The 20,239-nt window shown below is 39.5% G+C and overlaps 1 protein-coding gene across 2 annotated transcripts in view; it reads left to right on the top strand.

Annotated features, from left to right (window-relative positions):
• Positions 1-20,239, top strand: part of HSD17B11 (hydroxysteroid 17-beta dehydrogenase 11) — a 45,381-nt gene that overhangs the window by 8,951 nt on the left and 16,191 nt on the right. For both annotated transcript variants that reach the window (XM_032400759.1, XM_032400760.1), the window contains 4 exons: positions 6,493-6,600; positions 9,586-9,717; positions 11,351-11,457; positions 19,690-19,827. In XM_032400759.1, the coding sequence (XP_032256650.1) occupies positions 6,493-6,600; positions 9,586-9,717; positions 11,351-11,457; positions 19,690-19,827 (485 nt within the window). The remainder of the gene's footprint in view (positions 1-6,492; positions 6,601-9,585; positions 9,718-11,350; positions 11,458-19,689; positions 19,828-20,239) is intronic.

The raw sequence follows: 20,239 nt of genomic DNA, 5'->3' as shown, positions 1-20,239 counted from the left end.
TCCTACTTGCCATTACTGAGATAAGTGGGTTTAAAAGATACCCAACAGAAAGCAATATTACTGTATCATAGCAATTGCCAAAAATAATTTTTAAAATCATCTTTTAGTTAAAAACAATATAAAAGAAAAAACTCTTTGGGGTACCCGGCTGGCTCAGTCAGTAGAGCATGCGACTCCTGATCTCGGGGTTGAGTTCAAGCCCCATGTCGGGCCTCGAGTTTACTTAAAAAAGCAAAATTAAACAAAAAATTTTAAATAAAAATAAAAGGAAAAACTCTTCAATATACATAATGTTTTACAAGAATGGGTGTAGGCTTAAAGGAAGAGAGGAGGACTTAAAATCTAACCTTTTATATGGCCAGTGGTAGATGGACAGAGAGTTTTCTGCAAGGCACCTGAGGGCCTGAAAAGCCATCCCTTATACATTAGTCAACATCCAGCGCTGTAGCTGTAAACAAAAATTCAGGGAATGTGCAGTTAGATAATAGTTCTCCAGTGAGTGGATGGTTGAGATAGCAATCAACAAGTACTTACTGAGTATCTGTTACATGGATAGTAAGAACACAGTGGCGAATAGGCGAGTAATCTTGTAGGGAAAATAGACTTTAAATAATTATACATGCACTGAAAGATACAAACTAGTCCCAGTCTAATCTGATGTCAGACATGGCGGTAGAGTCAAACTCAGTGGAGCTCTCCACCTCTTCATGAGCTACCTCCTAACTTCCTAGAGCTTTAGAATCCTTTTCTGCAAAATGGATAAAATAACAGTACTTACCTTAAAGGACTGGGAGGATTATACCAAATAGTGCCCACAAAGCATTTAGCAGTGTCTGGCATACGGTAAACACACATTAGTTATTATCCATTCACAAAGTGAAGTTTAAGCCAACATTAGAGGATTTAGGGCTAAGAATTAGGTTACACATCTGTGTTAATGGCTCCCAATGCCTTATGCTCGTTCGAACAAAATTTTCTCTGATTCGGAGTGGAGTGTATTTATCCAGCAAATAGTTATTGAGTGCCTACTATCTGCCAGGCACTGTTGTAATACAGAACTGAGGACACAGCAGTAAAAAGAGCACAAAGTTCATGAACAAGGGACGGTAAACAAGATATGGTGTATAATAAATTATGTGATTGCTAGAAGGTGATAAGAATAAAGAAAAGTAAAATATGAAAGGGGATAGAGACTCTGTATGGTGGGAAGGGCAGGGATGAACGTGTTGATCTTACACAGAAAGCCTCCTGAGATGGAGATAGTTGAGTCAAGATCAGAAGAGGCAGAGGGTACAGTCAGCCCCTCCCATATCTTTGCAGAGAGGGATCAGCAAATGCAAAGCATGGCACAGAGTGAGGGAAGGGAGAGAAGTAAAAGAAAAGTCTAGATCTGTGCTTTCCAACACAATGGTTGTTGAGCATTTGAAATGTGGCTCATCTGAATTGAGATGTGCTGTCGGTGTAATTACACACAGGATTTCAAAGACAGTATGAAAAGGGGAATGTTGATTATCTTACTAATAACTTTTATATAGACTACATGTTGAAATACAATATTTCATAATAACAAATATTCCAAAATAATATTTTGGATGTATTAAGTTGAATAAAATATACTGCTAAATTAAATTTTATTTTTTCAAGCGTGACTACTAGAAAAATTAAAATTAGGTACATGGCTCGCATTATATTTTATGAGACAGCGCTGGTCTAGAAACTCAAGTAGCAGCAGCTCCAGATCATCAAGTTTCCCGTAAGCTATTGTTTGTGCTTCGGCTTTTCCTGGGGGAGCCAGTGGAGGGTTTTGAGCCAGATTCTAGGCTGTTGGGTTGCAGGGAGAGCAGTTAGCAGACTAGTGGTAATCCAGGCAAGGGATGATGCTGGTTTTGCAGACCAGGGAGGTAGTAGCGGAAGTGGTCAGAAAATTAAAGACAATGTAGTAAGTATTTATTATGTTAAATTCATTAAATTTAAATAAACCATCTGTTGTTTTAAGGTTATATCTTTCCCACTTTTTTTGTGGGTGAAATATACATACATATTTAATGAAATTACAATGGTAGTGACTGATAGTTTCTGTGTTGGTTTTAATGTCCTTATACGGCCAAATAAAAGATTGGCAGTCCCAGTTCAGTATATACACTGCAGTCCACTTTTCTTGAAATTTTACAGGTTTTAAAATTATGAAAGTCTGAGAACCACTAAACCTGACTGGGGAGGGAGGGTAGGGTGGAAATTTCAAGGAGTCCAGGCAGCAGAACCTAGAGATATAAAACTTTTGGGCTGGTGGCTATACAGAGAATGAGTGAAGAAGAGGAGAGTTTCAGATTGTTTTCAGACCAAGCTGGAAGGGCAGGGAGGGGCCAGATCAAATTCTTTCCCCCCAGGGTTCAAAGACAAATTGTCCCCAAAGACAAATTTCTCAGATTAAGTCAAGCAGCAAGGATAGCAATGTCCAAAGATACCCTTCTCAGGATGTTGTGGACAGACATCTTCCTACTCATCATGAAGTCCACAGAAAAGGAGCATGAATTTAGGGAGGGATTAGTGGTGGCTTCAGCTTTGTTATTCTACAGAGACAGATGCCATGAATTTTTTATTGTTTTATGTAGATAATCACATTTCTTGACCAGTGTCACCCCCATGCCTCATTAGTTAAGTTTGTGACAATAAATTTATTTTTTAATTTTAATTTTTTAAAGATTTTATTTATTTGTCAGAGAGAGAGAGAGAGAGAGCACAAGCAGGGGCAGGCAGAGGCAGAGGCAGAGGGAGAAGCAGGCTCCCCGCTGAGCAAGGAGCCCGATGCGGGACTGGATCCCAAGACCCTGGGATCATGACCTGAGCCCAAGGCAGCAGCTTAACCGATTGAGCCACCCAGGCGTCCCTGTGAAGATAAATTTATAGCAAGTAGTGAGCACCTAATATATACTCAAAGACTGTTTATCAAATGTTAAAGTGAATTAATGAATGGAAAAAAACAATGGAAAGAATCAGGAAAACATGTAGATGTTTAGTAGTCTAGGTAATGGGCAAAAAGCTTTGGTTGTGGGGATAGAGGCAAAGAATGATAAGTAAAGTCTTAAAGGAGAGCCCAGGATTAAAAATTGAGAACTGAGGGGCGCCTGGGTGGCTCAGTCGGTTGGGCGTCTGCCTTCCACTTGGGTCATGGTACCATCATCCTGGGATCGAGCCCTGCATCAGGCTCCTGGCTCAGCGGGGAGTCTGCTTCTCCCTCTCCCTCTGCCCCCTCTCATGCTCATGCTCTTGCGCACGTGTGCGTGCACGCTCTCTCTCAAATAAATAAATAAAATCTTAAAACAAACAAAAATAATAATAAAAAATAAAAATTGAGAACTGAATCCAGCACATTAGGAAAAAGGTTAACAAGGGAAATGTTGAAGAATGATGAGCAGTTCCACTGTGCTGAGAAAAATTTTAAAGGTCTGTTTATTTTTTATTTCTTACCAGATGAATATGGAGACTGTCTAAGATTTTTCCTGGCAGAATTTCCAACTTAAATTTGTTGCATAGTTCAGGAGGTGTGGAGTGCATACCTTGGCCCTAAGTGGGGAAGACCAGGGAAATAGGCAAAGCATGATTGCAGACATAAAGGAAGGGCATGTTTGTCACTTCACACTCTGTCCATTGATGGAGAAAGCCAACCAGTACTAAGCAAATCTCCACAAATGGAATAAAGGGCAAATGGAGTTTTATTGTAGAATTTGTTCCAAATAAGAACTGAATTTTGTGAATACCCAAAGAATCAGTACCATATACTTTTTAAAACTTTCTTTATTGTGGTAAAATATGTATTACATAAAAATTTCCATTTTAACCATTTTTAAGCATTCAGTTTAGTTGTGTTGAGTACATTCACATTGTTATGAAATGACCTCCACTATCCATCTCCAGAACTTTTTCGTCATCCCCAAATGGAACTTTGCACCCATTAAACAATTAGTCCCCAGCCCCCTCTCCTCCAGCCCCTGGCAACCACCATTCTGCTTTCTGTCTCCGTGTATTTGACTATGCTAGGTATCTCATATAACTAGAATTATGCAATATTTGTCCTTTTGTATCTGACTTGTTTCACTAAGCTTGATATCATCAAGGTTCATCCATGCTGTAGAATGTGTCAGAATTTTATTCCTTTTGAAGGCTGAATAATATTCCATCGTATGTATATACTACATTAATGAAATATACTTTTAAAGGAAGGGGCCCAAAGCTGCCTGTTAGGTACAGGAGGGCAGCATAAGGTTTACTTGAGACGTTTTGATGTCCCTTGGGGAATAAGGGCTCCTCATCAGAGGACAAACAACAATTTGTGTGAGAGATTTCAGCAAAAGGGAAAACACCCTATTTCTTTTACTGTCACAGTAAGTTCACTGGGCGAACTGAGAATTCTTTCCATAGCTGTCCAGATTTGGGTTTTCTGCAAGAGGAATTACAGATTACCAGCAAATTCACACACTAGCGTTCTGCTCTACCGTTCTCTCTGTGGGTAAATGTAGTAAGTCCACCCACTTGTGCGTTAGCTGACAATAATTTCTTGGCTTGCAGAGTTCACAGACTAACCCTCAATCCAAGGTATGGTTTGAGACATTCTTTACAATGAAAAAGCTACAAAATCGGTACAGGCAAACCAACAAACAAGCAAAAATGGAAACAAAAAAAGGAAAACAAAAACAGAACCCTATGGTCTGATCATGAATTTAAGGTGACAAAATCAACACTCCAGACTGGGCTCGTCATTCCTTCTCTCAAATTCCGCTCTCCTTGTGACTTCCATCTGACTTGTTGCAACACTGTGTTGCCAGTTCCTTAAACTAAAAAAGGAAGGACGTCACTTCGGTTCTTCCCACCTTCCTCATGTTGTCCCCAAGCCCTGCTGATTTTGCTTCCTAAAGATATGTTTTAAGGCTCATTCTCTTCTCTACATTCTTTATAGTCGTGCCACAGTTCAAGCTTGTATCATCTGTTGGCTGAATCATTGTCAACTGCCTACTAATGTTTCTCTCTTCCTGCAGTATTGACCCCTAAAATCTGTTCTCCATACTTTAGCAAGAGTAATCAGTATAATACACAAATCTGATTCTGTAATTTAATCAGTGCCCCCCTCCTAACTTTCTGGATAAAACTTAGTATGACACACAATGCCCTTTATTTTTATTTATTATTTTTTTTAAGATTTTATTTATCTGACAGAGACACAGCGAGAGAGGGAACACAAGCAGGGGGAGTGTGAGGGGGAGAAGCAGGCCTCCCGCAGAGCAGGGAGCCCGATGTGGGGCTTGATTCCAGGACCCTGGGATCATGACCTGAGCCGAAGGCAGACGCTTAATGACTGAGCCACCCAGGCGCCCCACACAATGCCCTTTAATCTGGACTCTTACCGGCCTTGAGCTTTATGACCCAGGAACACCAATCTGCTAATATTTTCCTACTGAATTTTCTCCTATCCATCCCTTTGTTTACACTCTGCCTGCCTGTCCTTTCCCCTCTCTTTACCTGTCTGTTCTACTCACCCTTAAGACCCTACTCTGGTACCTTTTCTTTTTTTAATTTTTTAAAAAGATTTTATTTCTTTATTTGACAGAGACACAACGAGAGAGGGAACACAAGCAGGGGGAGTGGGAGAGGGAGAAGCAGGCTTCCTGCCAAGCAGGGAGCCCAACTCGGAGCTCAATCCCAGGACCCTGGGATTCTGACCCAAAGGCAGACGCTTAACAACTGAGCCACCCAGGTGCCCCTGGTACCTTTTCTTCTAGAACTCTATTTCATGCCCCTCCTCTGTGTTCCCATAACTTTCTGTATATTTTTCTGTTGTTATACTTACCACAATGTGTTAGTTTGAACCATGTGAAACTGCCAATATTCAATCCTTTATTCCAACACAATAACAATTTCATATGTCCTACCTAAATCTTATACTTACTTTTTGTTTCTTTCTACTAGACTGTGAGCTTGCTGAGGTCAGTACTCTGTCTCATTCATATTTCTATCTGTAAGGTTCTTCTAAGCACCATGACTATGACCTACACATTAAAATGTTAAAAGAATGAGTGAATGAATGAATGAATGTAATTAACCCCTTATTTATTTATTTATTTTGCTAGAAAATTGATGTATGTGGATAGTTTTTAGTGACAGAAAGAAAAAGCTAAATATTATTTTTTTAAATCTTGATATGGAATACACACACACACACATTCACAAAGTATGTAAAATTCATGAATACAAAACTAGTATTTTAAGATTTTTATGTTCTTTAAAAAAGCTTGCTTTAAGTTTGGTTCCAAATAAAAGAATCTTCAAAGTACTAAGAGCAAAGTGTACCTATATCCCTGACAAAAATGTGTCCAGTTAAATTCCTGCCTAACGCTAGTTCAAACAATCTGACTATTCTTAATTATTTTCAGCTGTTGATATAATATGTTCATGTCATTTATTTCATTCTCTTTATCAAACTTTTTGTTCCCTTTCTAGCGCGGAATTGAGGACACAGCTGCTGAATGCAGGAGACTGGGTGCGAAGGCTTATGCCTTTGTGGTAGACTGCAGTAACCGAGAAAATATTTACAGCTCTGCGAAGAAGGTGAAATTTTGCATTGGGTAGGATCGGGTCATGTCAGAGCCTGGAGGGATCCTGGAGATGACACTGTCAGGATGCAGACAAAGTAGCAGAAGTTTTGTGATTTGCCTAAGGTTGTGCAGCCAGCTAGTGGCAGACCCAGAACTGGAACCTAGAACTGAGTTTCCCAGACTTCAGTGTGTTCTAGAATCTTCCAGAGAGCTTGTTAAAAAATGACACGCCTGAGGTTTGCTTTCAGTGGATCGGGGGCTAGGCCCAGGAATCTGCCCGTTTAGTACCCCACATACCCACCCACACCTCACCCATGTGATTCTGCTACAAGTAAATTCTTGGATGACACTGCAGATCACTGACGGGGTCTTCAGATGCCCAGTCAAAGAACTGGGTTAGGGAGTTAGGATAAATTTAACTGTTTATCAGGCTTTGATCATAGATTTATCTCTATAAAGCAGTATTTGCCTCTTCTATATACAACTGAAATATGCTATGTGTATATAACGGAGCTTCACTCCGAACGCATTCATACATATACTTGTTAACTAAATGCTACAATAGTAAGAAAGTCAGTAGAATTATCTGGGCAAATTCCTTAAAATACACATTCCTGGACCTTACCCCTGGATAATCTGATCCAGTACAGTATAAAGATTCTGATTCAACCAGCCTTGAGAACTTCCTTGTTTAGGGAATTTTAGATTTGAGGACATTTTTAACTTCTGTTTTTGAATGGTAAACTTTTATTTCGAGCTAATGCCTCTATTACTGGTGAGACCTGAGCTAAGTCAAAAGAATAAGTAGAAATTGGGGCGCCTGGGTGTCTCAGGTGACTGACTTGATATCAGCTCAGGTCGTGATCTCAGGGTCGTGAGATCGAGCCCCGTGTATGGCTCTGTGCTGGGTGTGGAGCCTGCTTCGGATTCTCTCTCTTACCCTCTCCCTCTGCCCCTCCCCACACTCCACCCCCCCACCCTTCGCTCCCTCCCTCTCTTAAAAAAAAACAAAACAAAAAACCAACTAAGTAGAAATTACCCAGGCTAGTGGTGGGAAATAGCTTCCTGGAAGGGAGGGGTACAGTAAGAGCAAGGCCTGTAAACAAGAAACCTCTGCATTTAACAGTTACTATTTTACTTAAATTAACAATGATTTTCCTTTAGAGAGATGTACACTCTTCCAGTTACCACTGGCTCTATCACTGCACGTTACTTAACCTCTCTGTGCCTAAGTTTCCCCAGTTATAATACGGGGATCACAGTGGTACCCACCTCAGGGTTGTTAGGAGGATTAAGTGAATTAATGATGTGAAGTCTTTGGATCAGTCCCTGGCACACAGTGATCGTGTCTAGATTCATCTGGGAATAGGCTGTTCTGGAAAAGGTAATTTCATTATTTGAACCTATTCCATGGGTTTTAACCCTAGTGTTTTTACTGAAATTGCTCAAGGATAAACAATATGCTTAACAGAATATGCACAATGACATGTGATAATCAGATATTTTGAAGTTATTTTGATGTGGTTACTTTAATATCAGGACATTTTTGTGTCACCTAAGCATTTAAACTCATGGCTTGCTTTCACTATTGAGAAATGTGCAGAGCAGACATTCACGGTGTGGAGAGACAATAGGTGATGATGGGGAGCCCAAGGATGAAGGAAGGGACAAGTGTGTCTGGGCAAATTCTTTGGCAGCATAAAAGAGCGATTTGTGTTTTAAGTCACGCTAGTTTGGAGGCGTTACAGCACCTTCATCACTTCAATCACACACCCTGTCCTGTTCTTCTCAATAACTGAGGGGCATTATGCTGAACGACAGTTTTCATATCGTGCTAGAGATGTGGCTATAGGTACAAATAGTGTTGACCAAGGGCCCAGTATCTTAGCTTGACTCTTTCATACTTTAAATACAACCTGATGAAGTTCATTTCTGGCTGGCAAGCCTTCAGCTGTTGGCACACTGGTGTCCTACTGGGTCACTGATGGGTATCCCACCTCCTGGCTTCCTTTCTGTTTGAGCTTTGAGGTTTGTCTTGGGCTCTGAGGTCAGAAGGTCTGGGAAAGTCTCAGCTCCATGTGACCTTGAATAGTCACATGACCTTGAGCAAGAAACAGCCATTCTGCGTTTCATGTTTCTCATCTCTAAAGTGAGCATACCAAGAGTTGCCAGCTCATGGAATTATTTTGAGAATTAAATGAGATAAATAATGAAATTTTGCAAAATGCATAGCACAATGAAAGCCTTTAACACGCTATTTGCCACCTCCCCCTCAGTCCCCCAGCACACTGTAGCACTATCTAAATATGATAACTCTTAACAGAAGTTAGCTTTTATTTGGAACACAATGTATAACAGAATGCATTGTAACTCTAGGGTCTATCCACCAAGAAGCTTAGTTACTCAAAGAACTGTAAAAATATCAGATAAGATATTCTGGCTTTGCCAGCCCTTAGGCCAACTGTCACCTGCAGGGGGAAGGTTGGTGAGCAACAAAATAAATAGTTTGTACTACAAAAATAAAGAAATAGATGTGACCAGCTTAATGGTATAATCAGTTTTACATAGATTCCCAGATGGTCCCTGCGTTTGCCAATTAATTAAAAAAAATTTTTTTTGCTTACCTTTTGAAGTAGTATTTAAAAAATAAATGCTGGGGTTTTTTGTTTTGTTTTGTTTTTGTTTTTGTTTTTGTTTTGTCTTTTGCCACTGGTTATGTTTTTATTAGCCAGATGCCTCTCAGAGTAAAATCAATAGAGCAAAAGTCAAAAGAGTAAATTGCAGAAGAAAACTTCTACCTAACCAGACTTATAGGTAGAGCTGTTTTGAAATTAAGTACCTAAGATTAAAAGGTTCTTTTTTCCATATTGGTACATAGATTACAAGACTACTTTTCCCCCCACATCTAATAGAGGAAGACATAGTTCTTTAATAATCCTTGCATGCAAACCTTCCTTCATAACTCTTAATGATACAGATATTTGTCTTATTTTTAAAGGTGAAGGAAGAAATTGGAGATGTTAGTATTTTAGTAAATAATGCTGGTGTAGTCTACACATCGGATTTGTTTGCAACACAAGACACTCAGATTGAAAAGACTTTTGAAGTTAATGTACTTGCACATTTCTGGGTAGGTATGACTTCTTTTATGAAAACATTCCCTTTTGTAAAACCCAAAGACTTTGTTTAAAGTGGAGATTTCAGGACACCTGGGTGACTCAGTTAAGTGTCTGCCTTTGGCTCAGGTCATGATCCCAGGGTCCTGGGATCAAGTCCCTCATCAGGCTCCTTGCTCAGCAGGGAGCCTACTTCTACCTCTGCCTGATGCTCCCCCTGCTTATGTTCTCTCTCTCTCTGATAAATAAGTAAATAAAATCTTAAAGTGGAGATTTCAGCAGACATAAAAATGTATCAAATTAATACTGAAGTTTTCTGTAGGTACTAAGGATAATATACGAAGAGGTCATTTTTCAGGGCTCCTGGCTGGCTCATTTGGAAGAGCATGAGACTCATGATCTTTGGGTCATGAGTTCGAGCCCCACGTTGGGTTGAGATTATTAAAAAAAATAAATAGACTTAAAAAAAAAAAAGAAGTCATTTTTCATGCTCTGACCAAATCCCATCAACCATTCTTCCTCCCCCCTTAATAATATTAATACTAATAATTAATTAATAATAAACTTTAGGTGTTACATATGTTTTAATTTTAAACTAGATTCTCACATCTATGTGACATTGTTTATGAAGAAAGGGATTAGGGGTCATCTGAGTCCTTTTGTGTCGTTCCTTTAAGGGTGAGCCCAGTTTGCTTTCGGATTCTCATGAGACTCAGGCCTTGAGTATTTTCTGGCCCCAAAGTTGCCAACTTTATCATAAACCTCACCATTCAAGGTCTATAGATACAGAGATATATATATATGTGTGTGTGTGTGTGTGTGTGTGTGTGTGTGTACACACAGATACAGATATATATATATACAGATGCAATATATACAGATACAGAGACATATATATCTGTGTGTATATATATATATGAGAAAGAGAGAGAGAGAGTTTCTAAAGGGGCTAAAAATTGCCCAAATAGCCAGTTACTGAAAGGGTCCCTCAAAGTTTTCTTGGATGTGAGTTTGGGATACATAATCTCTAAAGAATATTAGAATTAGTGAAAATGCAGTATTATTTTATGTCAGTATTCCCAAGTTATTGGCATCTGTCTTTGTATCTGTATTATAACTGATGAATTTGCCTGTCTTTCTGCCTTTCTTAGAACGTAGGGCATTGTCTTAATGTTTCTGAATCTCCATCACATAGTAGGTGCTCAGTAAATATTTATTGCATAAATATTACTACTGGAAGATTGCTATTCATTTCAGTATTTTGCTGACATAACCAAATTATTTTCTAACAATTTCACATTACATATAAATTCTTTTGATAACTCTAGATTATTATATCTATTCAATATATGAAATGATAGAAAACATCAATGACAAAAGGGGTAGAGGATCAGGGGATATTAGAAGTTCACAATTTAAATGAAATGGATTCTCAAAGTTTTCAGTATCCATTGCTTTGCATAGTTTTTCCAATCTATGCATCCTATCCAGTCGCCTTAATTTGTCACATTTGGCAATTAATTGGGTTTTTCCCTTTATTCTAGGAAAAATGTTAACAAAATATAGCTTTGTTTGGAAATATTCCCAATGGGTCTGCAAATCAGAAATAACAATATATCTTTTTCTCTTAATAAACACTATTTCTAGACTACAAAAGCATTTCTTCCAGTGATGATGGAGAATAATCATGGCCATATTGTCACTCTGGCTTCAGCAGCTGGGCATACTGGGGTCCCCTTCTTACTTGCTTATTGGTAAGTGAGCATGTATTTCCTTAATTTGTTTCTATGTTTAACTTCTGTGTGATTTCTTACCCTGTCTAGTGAAATGAAATTTGTTTCTATGTTTAACTTGTGTGTGATTTCTTACCCTGTCTAATGAAAACTACCATTAATGATGATAAACTTGAAGTTGCCCAAATAGAAAGTTGCACAAAGTCTCTTGTACAACAGTATTATCAACCATTAACCCCCTCCAGGCTGACCATTCTAGAGGTCTAGAGGTGGCTGCAGGGAAATTATCAAATTAGAAGCCAGCTCTTTTTTTTTTTTTTAAGATTTTATTTACTTATTTGAGAAAGAGAGAGCACTAGAGAGAGAGAGCAAGCACAAGAGGGAGAAGCAGGCTCCCCACTGAGGAGGGAGCCCGATGCAGGGCTTGATCCCAGGACCCTGGGATCATGACCTGAGCCGAAGGCAGACGCTCAATGACTGAGCCACCCAGGCACCCCTAGAAGCCAGCTCTCAAAGCATTTCTCATCCCTTTTAGCAGCAAGAAATTACAAAACAAGAGTAATATTTTTGTACCATGAATAAAAGTTAATAATAAATTTTAATAATTTTGTGGAAACAAAATGGTGTAAAGAGAAAGAGTATAATCTAGGATTCTAAACACTAAAAGCATCCAAACAGTGGAATTGTAAAAAAAATTATAATAGTTATACATTTAAAAACCCATGCCATTATAATACCTGAAGAACTTCCTGTAGCAAGCAGGGCACAGTAATGGTATGCTCCACTGTATACTGTAAAGAATTGATTAGTGAGGCCACCATACCCCAGGGGATCCTACTGGTTGCACATACCCCAACAGTGCTTGGCCATTTCTATATTTTAGCAAGTAATAACTCTTAAAATGTTGAATTATTGTGTAAATAATATGTATTGTCAAATAAATACACATACACATATGCTCAAATTTGTTTTCTACCATCATGCTCTTTTGGAATTAAGTATCTAAGTTCTAGAAACAACCCAAACAACGTATAGTTGTATGGGTATAAATATATAAACATTGACGTGGGTGGGTATCTTATTTTTATATAATATATACATATGTATATATATACGTATATAAAAGAACTATATCTTGCATTTTACAAGTTCCCAAGGATATATACCAAGCCGTTTTCCTCTAACGACACCTAGAGAGTGGTTATTCTTTGATAATGACAAGTAATTTTATTTTGTTCCTTTTATTCATCTCTATTTTCTTTCTTAACGTGTATTTGTTTTCTAATAGCTTTTAAAATCAACACAGACTTGGATTGAGGTTTTTTTTCTAAAAGATGAAAGGACTGCTGAGGAGGTCACAGTGCAGACCCATGGCCCAGAGCCAGTAGAAGTTTGGTGATTGTCCCCTGGCCACCTGAGACTGATCCAATTTGGCCTTCCTTCACTTGATGAAAGATAGCTGTAGGTGTTGCTTCTCAGCTACTACATGGCATCCTGTTCCACTGCCAGGTTCTTAGCCCCAGGTACCCAGATAAGCCAAGAGGATCTGAGTCCAGCAGGGCTGGGAAAGCTGTCGTGCCTCCTCCTTCTCCTTGCCATAGTAAATGCTGTAGCTCTTTTGATTCAGATTTGATTCTCTTCCATTAAATGTCCAGAAGTGAAAATCAAGAGAGAACATGTTTTGCGTGAGAAACAAATTTATTTTGATCACCACTGATAGTGCTTTCAGCAGAAGTAAAAGATCTCACCGAGTCTTGTCAAAGCAGGAACGACACACACAGTTGTGTGAATTGTAGACTACACAGTTCTAGGCTGCACTGTTCATATTCAGGTCCCTTTAAACTCGATTTTCCAGGAGATGGCTGTAAAGTCGCTTGAGAGGAGATGTAGGTTTTTCTTCTTCACACAAAGGCACCATTTGGGCTGAAAGGTAGGGTCGCAAGCACACAAGTGGTTTGTGCACTTCTGGCTTTGGGATGGAGCAGCGGCTTGCTTGCCCCTGTAGGACTCTTCTTTGGATCCTCAGCTGCACATGGCCTGAGCTGCTGCAGTCTATGATCCTAGTGACCGTAACTGTCTTGGATTCGGTTGACTCTGGTTTTTGCTCAGCATCTGATCAATGATGGAGCTTTCACAGAGACACACTGAAGACTTCTCCCAGCAGAAAGCAGTGTTTATCAGTGGTTGTTACTAACAACTGGGCAATGCAACTGAGATGCTGCTTTTTAAAACATAAACTTTTTTATTGAAGTATAGCATACATTGGTAAAAACGCAGAAATCATAAATGTGCAGCTCAGTGAGCTACTGTAAATGGACACATCTATTTAACCACCATGCAGGTCAAAAAATAGGACAAGACCTTAGAAGCACTTTTTAGAACTCTTCCCAACCAGCAATCCCTCTTTCCTTCTCGAGGGTAATCCCTGTATTGACTTGTAACACCACAGATTAATTTTGCCTATCTTTGATCTTTATATACACAGAATCACGCGATGTTTGTGAGGTGTATCCTTGCTATTGTTGGTAGCTACAGCTTCATCATTTTCTTGCCTGCATAGTATTGCATGATGTGACTAGACAGCTGTTTATTTATCCATACTACTGTTTACAAACATTTGGGTTGTTTTCAGGATGGGACTATTGTGAATCATATGGTATGAATCTTGACTTAATCACTTACGAACATTATGTGACCTTTGGCAAGTTACTTGACTCCTCTGTGGTTCATTTTCTTCACCCATACGAGAGGCTAATCATAGCAACTAACTAAATCATCAGGATGCTGTAAAGTTTAAATCGTATAATGTAATGCAGTTAGTATAGAATCTGGAGTCCTCTAAGTGTTCAATAACAAGAGGGTACCCGTTGATGTTACATTCCAATTCTACTTTCCTGTAATCACACAAAATAGCAAAGTCCTGCCTGTCAGTTTAGCTTCCAGAATGCTTTGCCTCAGTGGAACTAATCCCATATGCTCCAGCTCCCCAATGTTGAAATAAAATGAGACGGGGTCTGGAATTACCCGGTTCTTTTCCGTGTAATCGAGCCTTTATCTGCCACTGGCCTGAGTTGCTAAGCCACAGCAAAAGAATTTATTAGAGCTCCGGTCACCTGTATTGGAAAAAAATGTTTCAATTTATTTTGAAGTTACAGTTCACCAGTTTTAAATGATTAATGTGAAAAATCCAAGATCAAAGAACTGGATTCACGGTGAGAGATGTTCACCTTTTAATTCTATTCTAAAATGTTTTTTGCTGCTTGCTAAGTATTTTGTCCAAAAGTATCTTGATTTTTTTTTTTTAAGATTTTATTTATTTATTTGTCGGGGGGGTGGCAGAGGTAGATGCAGGCTCCCTGCTGAGCAAGGAGCCTGATGCGAGACTTGATCCCAGGACACTGGGATAATGACCTAAGCCGAAGGCAGACGCTTAACCAACTGAGCCACCCAGGCATCCCCAAAAGTATCTTGGTTTTTAAAAGAAAATATTTAAAAGTACCATGAAACTCTGGGCGCCTGGGTGGCTCAGTTGGTTAAGCGGCTGCCTTCGGCTCAGGTCATGATCCTGGAGTCCCTGGATCGAGTCCCGCATCGGGCTCCCTGCTTGGCAGGGAGTCTGCTTCTCCCTCTGACCCTCCCCCCTCTCATGTACTCGCTCTCTCATTCTCTCTCTCTCAAATAAAAATAAATAAAATCTTTAAAAAAAAAAAATAAAAAAAAAAATAAAAGTACCATGAAACTCTGGCTAATATCTCTTGTCAACTTGAAGAGCCAATTTATAAGCATGAAAGTCACCAGTATGGGAAGACGTGGCAAAATCAAGTCCTGATCTTTACTAGCTTATAATGAAATGTTATTTAAAAGAATGATTGGGATAAGAAATATTAATTCATGTTACTAATAATAAGAAATTTGATGTAATGTTACAAAGTGCAGGAAAAAAATCCGCTCACTTTTAGCTTTCATTTATACATAGGTCTAAAAATAAATTTACCCTGAAGTTCAAAAACACAGAGTTCTTTTAATACATTCGACATTATTAACTCTGAGCTTTAATATATTTGTGCACTTTTAGTTCACTTAAGAAAAATCAGAAAATACAGTTTAGTAAAAGAAAAAAAAATTACCGATAATCTTACCATGCAGAAATAATTGTGGTTAGCATTTGTTATAATTTAGGACACTTTCAGTACAGTTATATAGTCAAGCATTGAAAAAAATCTGCCTACATAATCTTGGCTTTTTAAAATTTTAAATGAACATTTTGCACGTTAATACATATATGTATTACATATATTTGCATGGTATGCCGCTGCACATATGTGCCACTGTTTATGCAGTTTATCCATTATTGTTGCACAGTTCATTTGTCAGGACTCTTTCGGTTGCAAGGAACACAACACTTAAACTGCCTGGGACCAAAAGAGGAATTGTTGAGCTCTGTAGTTAAAATTCTCAGGCAGGCTCTTTGCCTCTGTCTGTTGGTGAGGTAGCTACCAGCAGTTCCCGAGTAATGTCCCCCAATAACCAGCAGGTAGGGGAAAAGCCATGATTTCCCAGTACTGCCTTCAAACGCTCTAGCTCCAGAGGTCACTCCAACTAGCTGGATCCAGCCACTGTACAGGGTGCCACCTGCGTGATGTCACCAGAATAAGGAAATAGGAAGGCCAAAGGGCAAAAACAACAGCTGTCCACTCCAGACATTTAAAATTGTTTCCAACTATTGGCCTTCATTGGACTAACCTTGAATATAAGTCTTTAGAAACATGATTGATTATTTCTTTGGGATAAATACTTATAAGAGGAATGACTGGATCTAAGAGCATGGCATATTTTGAATGAATTTGATACCTTTTGCCAAATTGCCTTCCAGAAAACGCTGCCAATTAACCTGTGCTTTGGAAACTAGTAAGCTGTGGAAAGTCCTCTCTCATTCTTTTTTTTTTTAAGCTTAGACATATATTGAAGGCTTAAAGAGAAAAGATTCTCAGTTCAATGATTTAAAATGAAAACATTCTGTACGTTGAAAAGCAACTCAAATAAAAATTTCCTCATATCCTCACCATTATTGCTAAGCAAAAATTCCATCTTGTTTTAGTTTGTATTTATTTTATTCCTGGAATAACACATTTTTGGATGCATATACCCATTGGTATTTTTATATTGTGAATTTTCTGCTAATGTCCTTTAGCTATTTCTCCATTGGAGTATTGTCTTATTTATTTATAAAAGTTGCCCTATACGTCTGAGTGGCTCAGTCATTAAGCGTCTGCCTTCGGCTCAGGTCATGATCCCGGGGTCCTGGGATCACGCCCGGCATCGGGCTCCCTGCTCGGCGGGAAGCCTGCTTCTCCCTCTCCCACTCCCCCTGCTTGTGTTCCCTCTCTCGCTGTGTCTGTCTCTGTCAAATAAATAAAATCTTTAAAAAAAAAAAAAAAAGTTGCCCTATATTAACGCCTACCCACGGCTTAAATATTGCAACTGCTTTACCAGTTTGTCATTTGCCTCTCAACTTGGTTGGGAGCTAATAAAGTTTAGAGTATACCATATAGAGGCCTGGTTTATTGCCCTAATTTAAAGCCTGATTCTACCACTTTGTTTTGTGTGTCTGGGCAAGCCCTATAACCCTATAGGGGGAAGGCATCCAGAAGACATGACCTGTGAGCTGGACCTAGGCAATTGGAGGCTCCTCCCCACTGCCCTGTCCTTGGAATGTAGTATCCGACTGCCTTCCCCATTCCCAAAAGCTGCCCCAGGGACACAGCCTTGATATAGAAATGTGGTGTCAAGGGATGCCTGGGTGGCTCAGTCGGTTAAGCGCCTGCCTTCGGCTCAGGTCCTGGGATCCTGAGATCCTGGGATCGAGCCCTGCATCGGGCTCCTTGCTCAGCGGGGAGCCTGCTTCTCCCTCTGCTGGGTGCTTCCCCTGCTTGTGCTCTTGCTCTTTCTCTTTCTCACTCACTGGCAAATAAATAAATAAAATCTTTAAAAAAAAAAAAAGAAATGTGGTGTCGAGACTATCTGGATGGTATATGTGACTGAACCCAATTAAGGCCTCTATATAAACTTTTAAGATTCTGGCAGGTGGGTGTGGAGATCTACTCACCTTATGTCTGCCCAAGACAAGCCTCCCAAGTTCCCTTGCTTATTAAACCTGCCACCTACCAATCTTGAGTGGTCTGTCTGTTTCTTTGGCCTCCCTGCCCTGTATGTGCAGCAGGGGGCAGCTTCAGATTATACCCAACAAGCTCCCAAGGCGATTGTAAACCAGCTGCCCCCACCCCAGTGCCTCAGTGTCCTTTTGGTAAATGGGGATCATAGTAACATCTATTGCAGAGTCGTTGTGAGGATTAAATGCAATAATACATCTGAATAACTGAGGACAGTGTCTGACATGTAGTGATCAATTTTACATATGATTATTTTTGTGTCATTTTTCAAGGTAAGATTTACATTTTACGTAAGTAAATTTAGCAATCTTTTAAGCCTTCGGTGTATGTGTAAGCTTTAAAAAAAAAAAAGTTGAGGGCGCCTGGGTGGCTCAGTCGTTAAGCGTCTGCCTTCGGCTCAGGTCATGATCCCAGGGTCCTGGGATTGAGTCCCACATCGGGCTCCCTGCTCGGCAGGAAGCCTGCTTCTCCCTCTCCCACTCCCCCTGCTTGTGTTCCTGCTCTCGCTATCTCTCACTCTGTCAAATAAATAAATAAAATCTTTAAAAAAAAAAAAAAAGTTGAGAGAACTTTCCACAGGTTTGTATTTTCCAAAGCACAGGTTAATTGGCAAGAATTTACAACTACTTTGTATAATTGCTAATAAATACAGACTTAAAGAAAAATAATCTGGTAATTAATAGCTCTGAACTGCACACTTAAAAATGGTTAAAATGGCAAATTTTGTTATAAATATTTTCACACAATTTTTAAAAATTAATAATGTAATATTCCAAAAATCATTGAATTGTACACTTCAAATGGGTGAATTATGACACATGAATTTATTTCTCAATAAAGGTATTTTTTTAAAAACCTAATTAGAAAAATAATATCTGCTTAGAATATGATTTTCCTTCTCTTGCCAAATGAAGGAGCTGTGACAATAAGAATAGTTATGCATTTTGATTCATTCATTTGACAAATATTTATTGAGCAGCTATTATAAGCCAAGCACTGCTAGGCCCTTGGGATTTACTGGAAACCAAAATAGTCACAAAACTTATAGTAAAAGTATGAGGGACAGATGTAAAAAAAAAAAAATCACCCCAATGAATATTTAATCACAAATCCTAAACAGGCTATCATGAAAAACTGAAGATTACTATATAATGGGGAAATAATTTAGACTAGGGGTCAGGGGAGTCCTCTTTGAGGAAATGAAGCTGAGACTTAAAGGGAAAAATAGGACTTGTCCAGGAGAATTTTCCCAGGAATTCCTGGATATATTAGATAGTTAACAGGCTCTAGTGACATTAAATCTTACGGAAACAACAACAGCAAAAAACAAACACATCGCCAAATTTTTTTTTTTTTAAGATTTTATTTATTTATTTGACAGAGAGAGAGAGAGATCACAGTAGGCAGACAGGCAGGTAGGCAGAGGGAGAGGGAGAAGCAGGCTCCCCACTGAGCAGGGAGCCCGATGCGGGGCTTGATCCCAGGACCCTGGCTGGGATCATGACCTGAGCCGAAGGCAGATGCTTAACCGACTGAGCCACCCAGGTGCCCCATTGGCCAATTTTCCTAGCAAGACCTTTGAACCTACTCAGTTCTCACTTTAGTAGGTGATGTTGGGATGTAGTAAGTGTTCTGTGCCAATGCTTCTCAGACTTTAAGGATAGATTTATTGATTTATTTTTGAGACAGAGAGAGATCACTCATGCTTGCACACAAGCAGGGGGAGGGACAGAGGGAGAGGGAAAGAGAGAACCCCAAGCAAGCTCCCCACTGAGCACAGAGCCTGACCTGGGCTTGATCTCCTGACCCTGAGATCATGACCTGAGCCAAAATCAAGAGACGGATGCTTAACCGACTGAGCCACCCAGGCACCCTGCTTCTTAGACTTTAATGCCTATGAATTTACCTGAGGGTCTATAATGCACATTCTGATTCGATAGGTCTGGGCTGGACCCTGAGACTCATCTGATGGCCATGAGGCTCGGCACAGGACCACACTTAAGTAGGGAAAACAGACATCTGAAATAAGTAGATGCAGCAGCTTTCTGGAATTACTTTGTGACCTCTCTCTGTTTATTTTCAGTTCAAGCAAGTTTGCTGCTGTTGGATTTCATAAAGCTTTAACTGAAGAACTGGCTGCCTTAGAAAGAACTGGCATCAAAACAACATGTGTCTGCCCTAATTTCATAAACACTGGCTTCATCAAAAACCCAAGCACTGCGTAAGTTGAGACAGAAAGGAAGACAAAAGGGTTGGTGATTACTATGAATATCAGCCATTCTGTGGCTGATAAAAAAAAAAAACTATTTTTCTTAAATAGTTTAATCCTTCAAACACCTGATATTCAATGCCCTTAGCTCATCTCAATTTCAGCTCCTGCGGAGTGTGGGGAAACAGGTGGAGAGATAAAGAGTGGGAAAGAATGTATATAAACATAAATATGAGTTAACTCAGGTGAACTTGCTAATCCTCCTTTCTTTCCTTTTCCTGGGCCATGGTTCTCTGACATACATTCCATCAGGAGTGCTTGGGAACCACGTAGGGGTCCCACCCAGAGATGTTGATTGTTTGGGTTTGGCCGGGATAGGGTGGTGGTGGGGGAAGGGGCCTTGGGGCTCTGTTTAACAAGCACC

The sequence above is a fragment of the Phoca vitulina genome, unplaced genomic scaffold (genome assembly GCF_004348235.1).
Source record: "Phoca vitulina isolate PV1807 unplaced genomic scaffold, GSC_HSeal_1.0 scaffold3, whole genome shotgun sequence".
Lineage (NCBI taxonomy): Eukaryota > Metazoa > Chordata > Mammalia > Carnivora > Phocidae > Phoca > Phoca vitulina.
The sequence above is the reverse complement of the archived record's forward strand: the minus strand, read 5'-3'. Positions and strand labels throughout refer to the sequence as shown.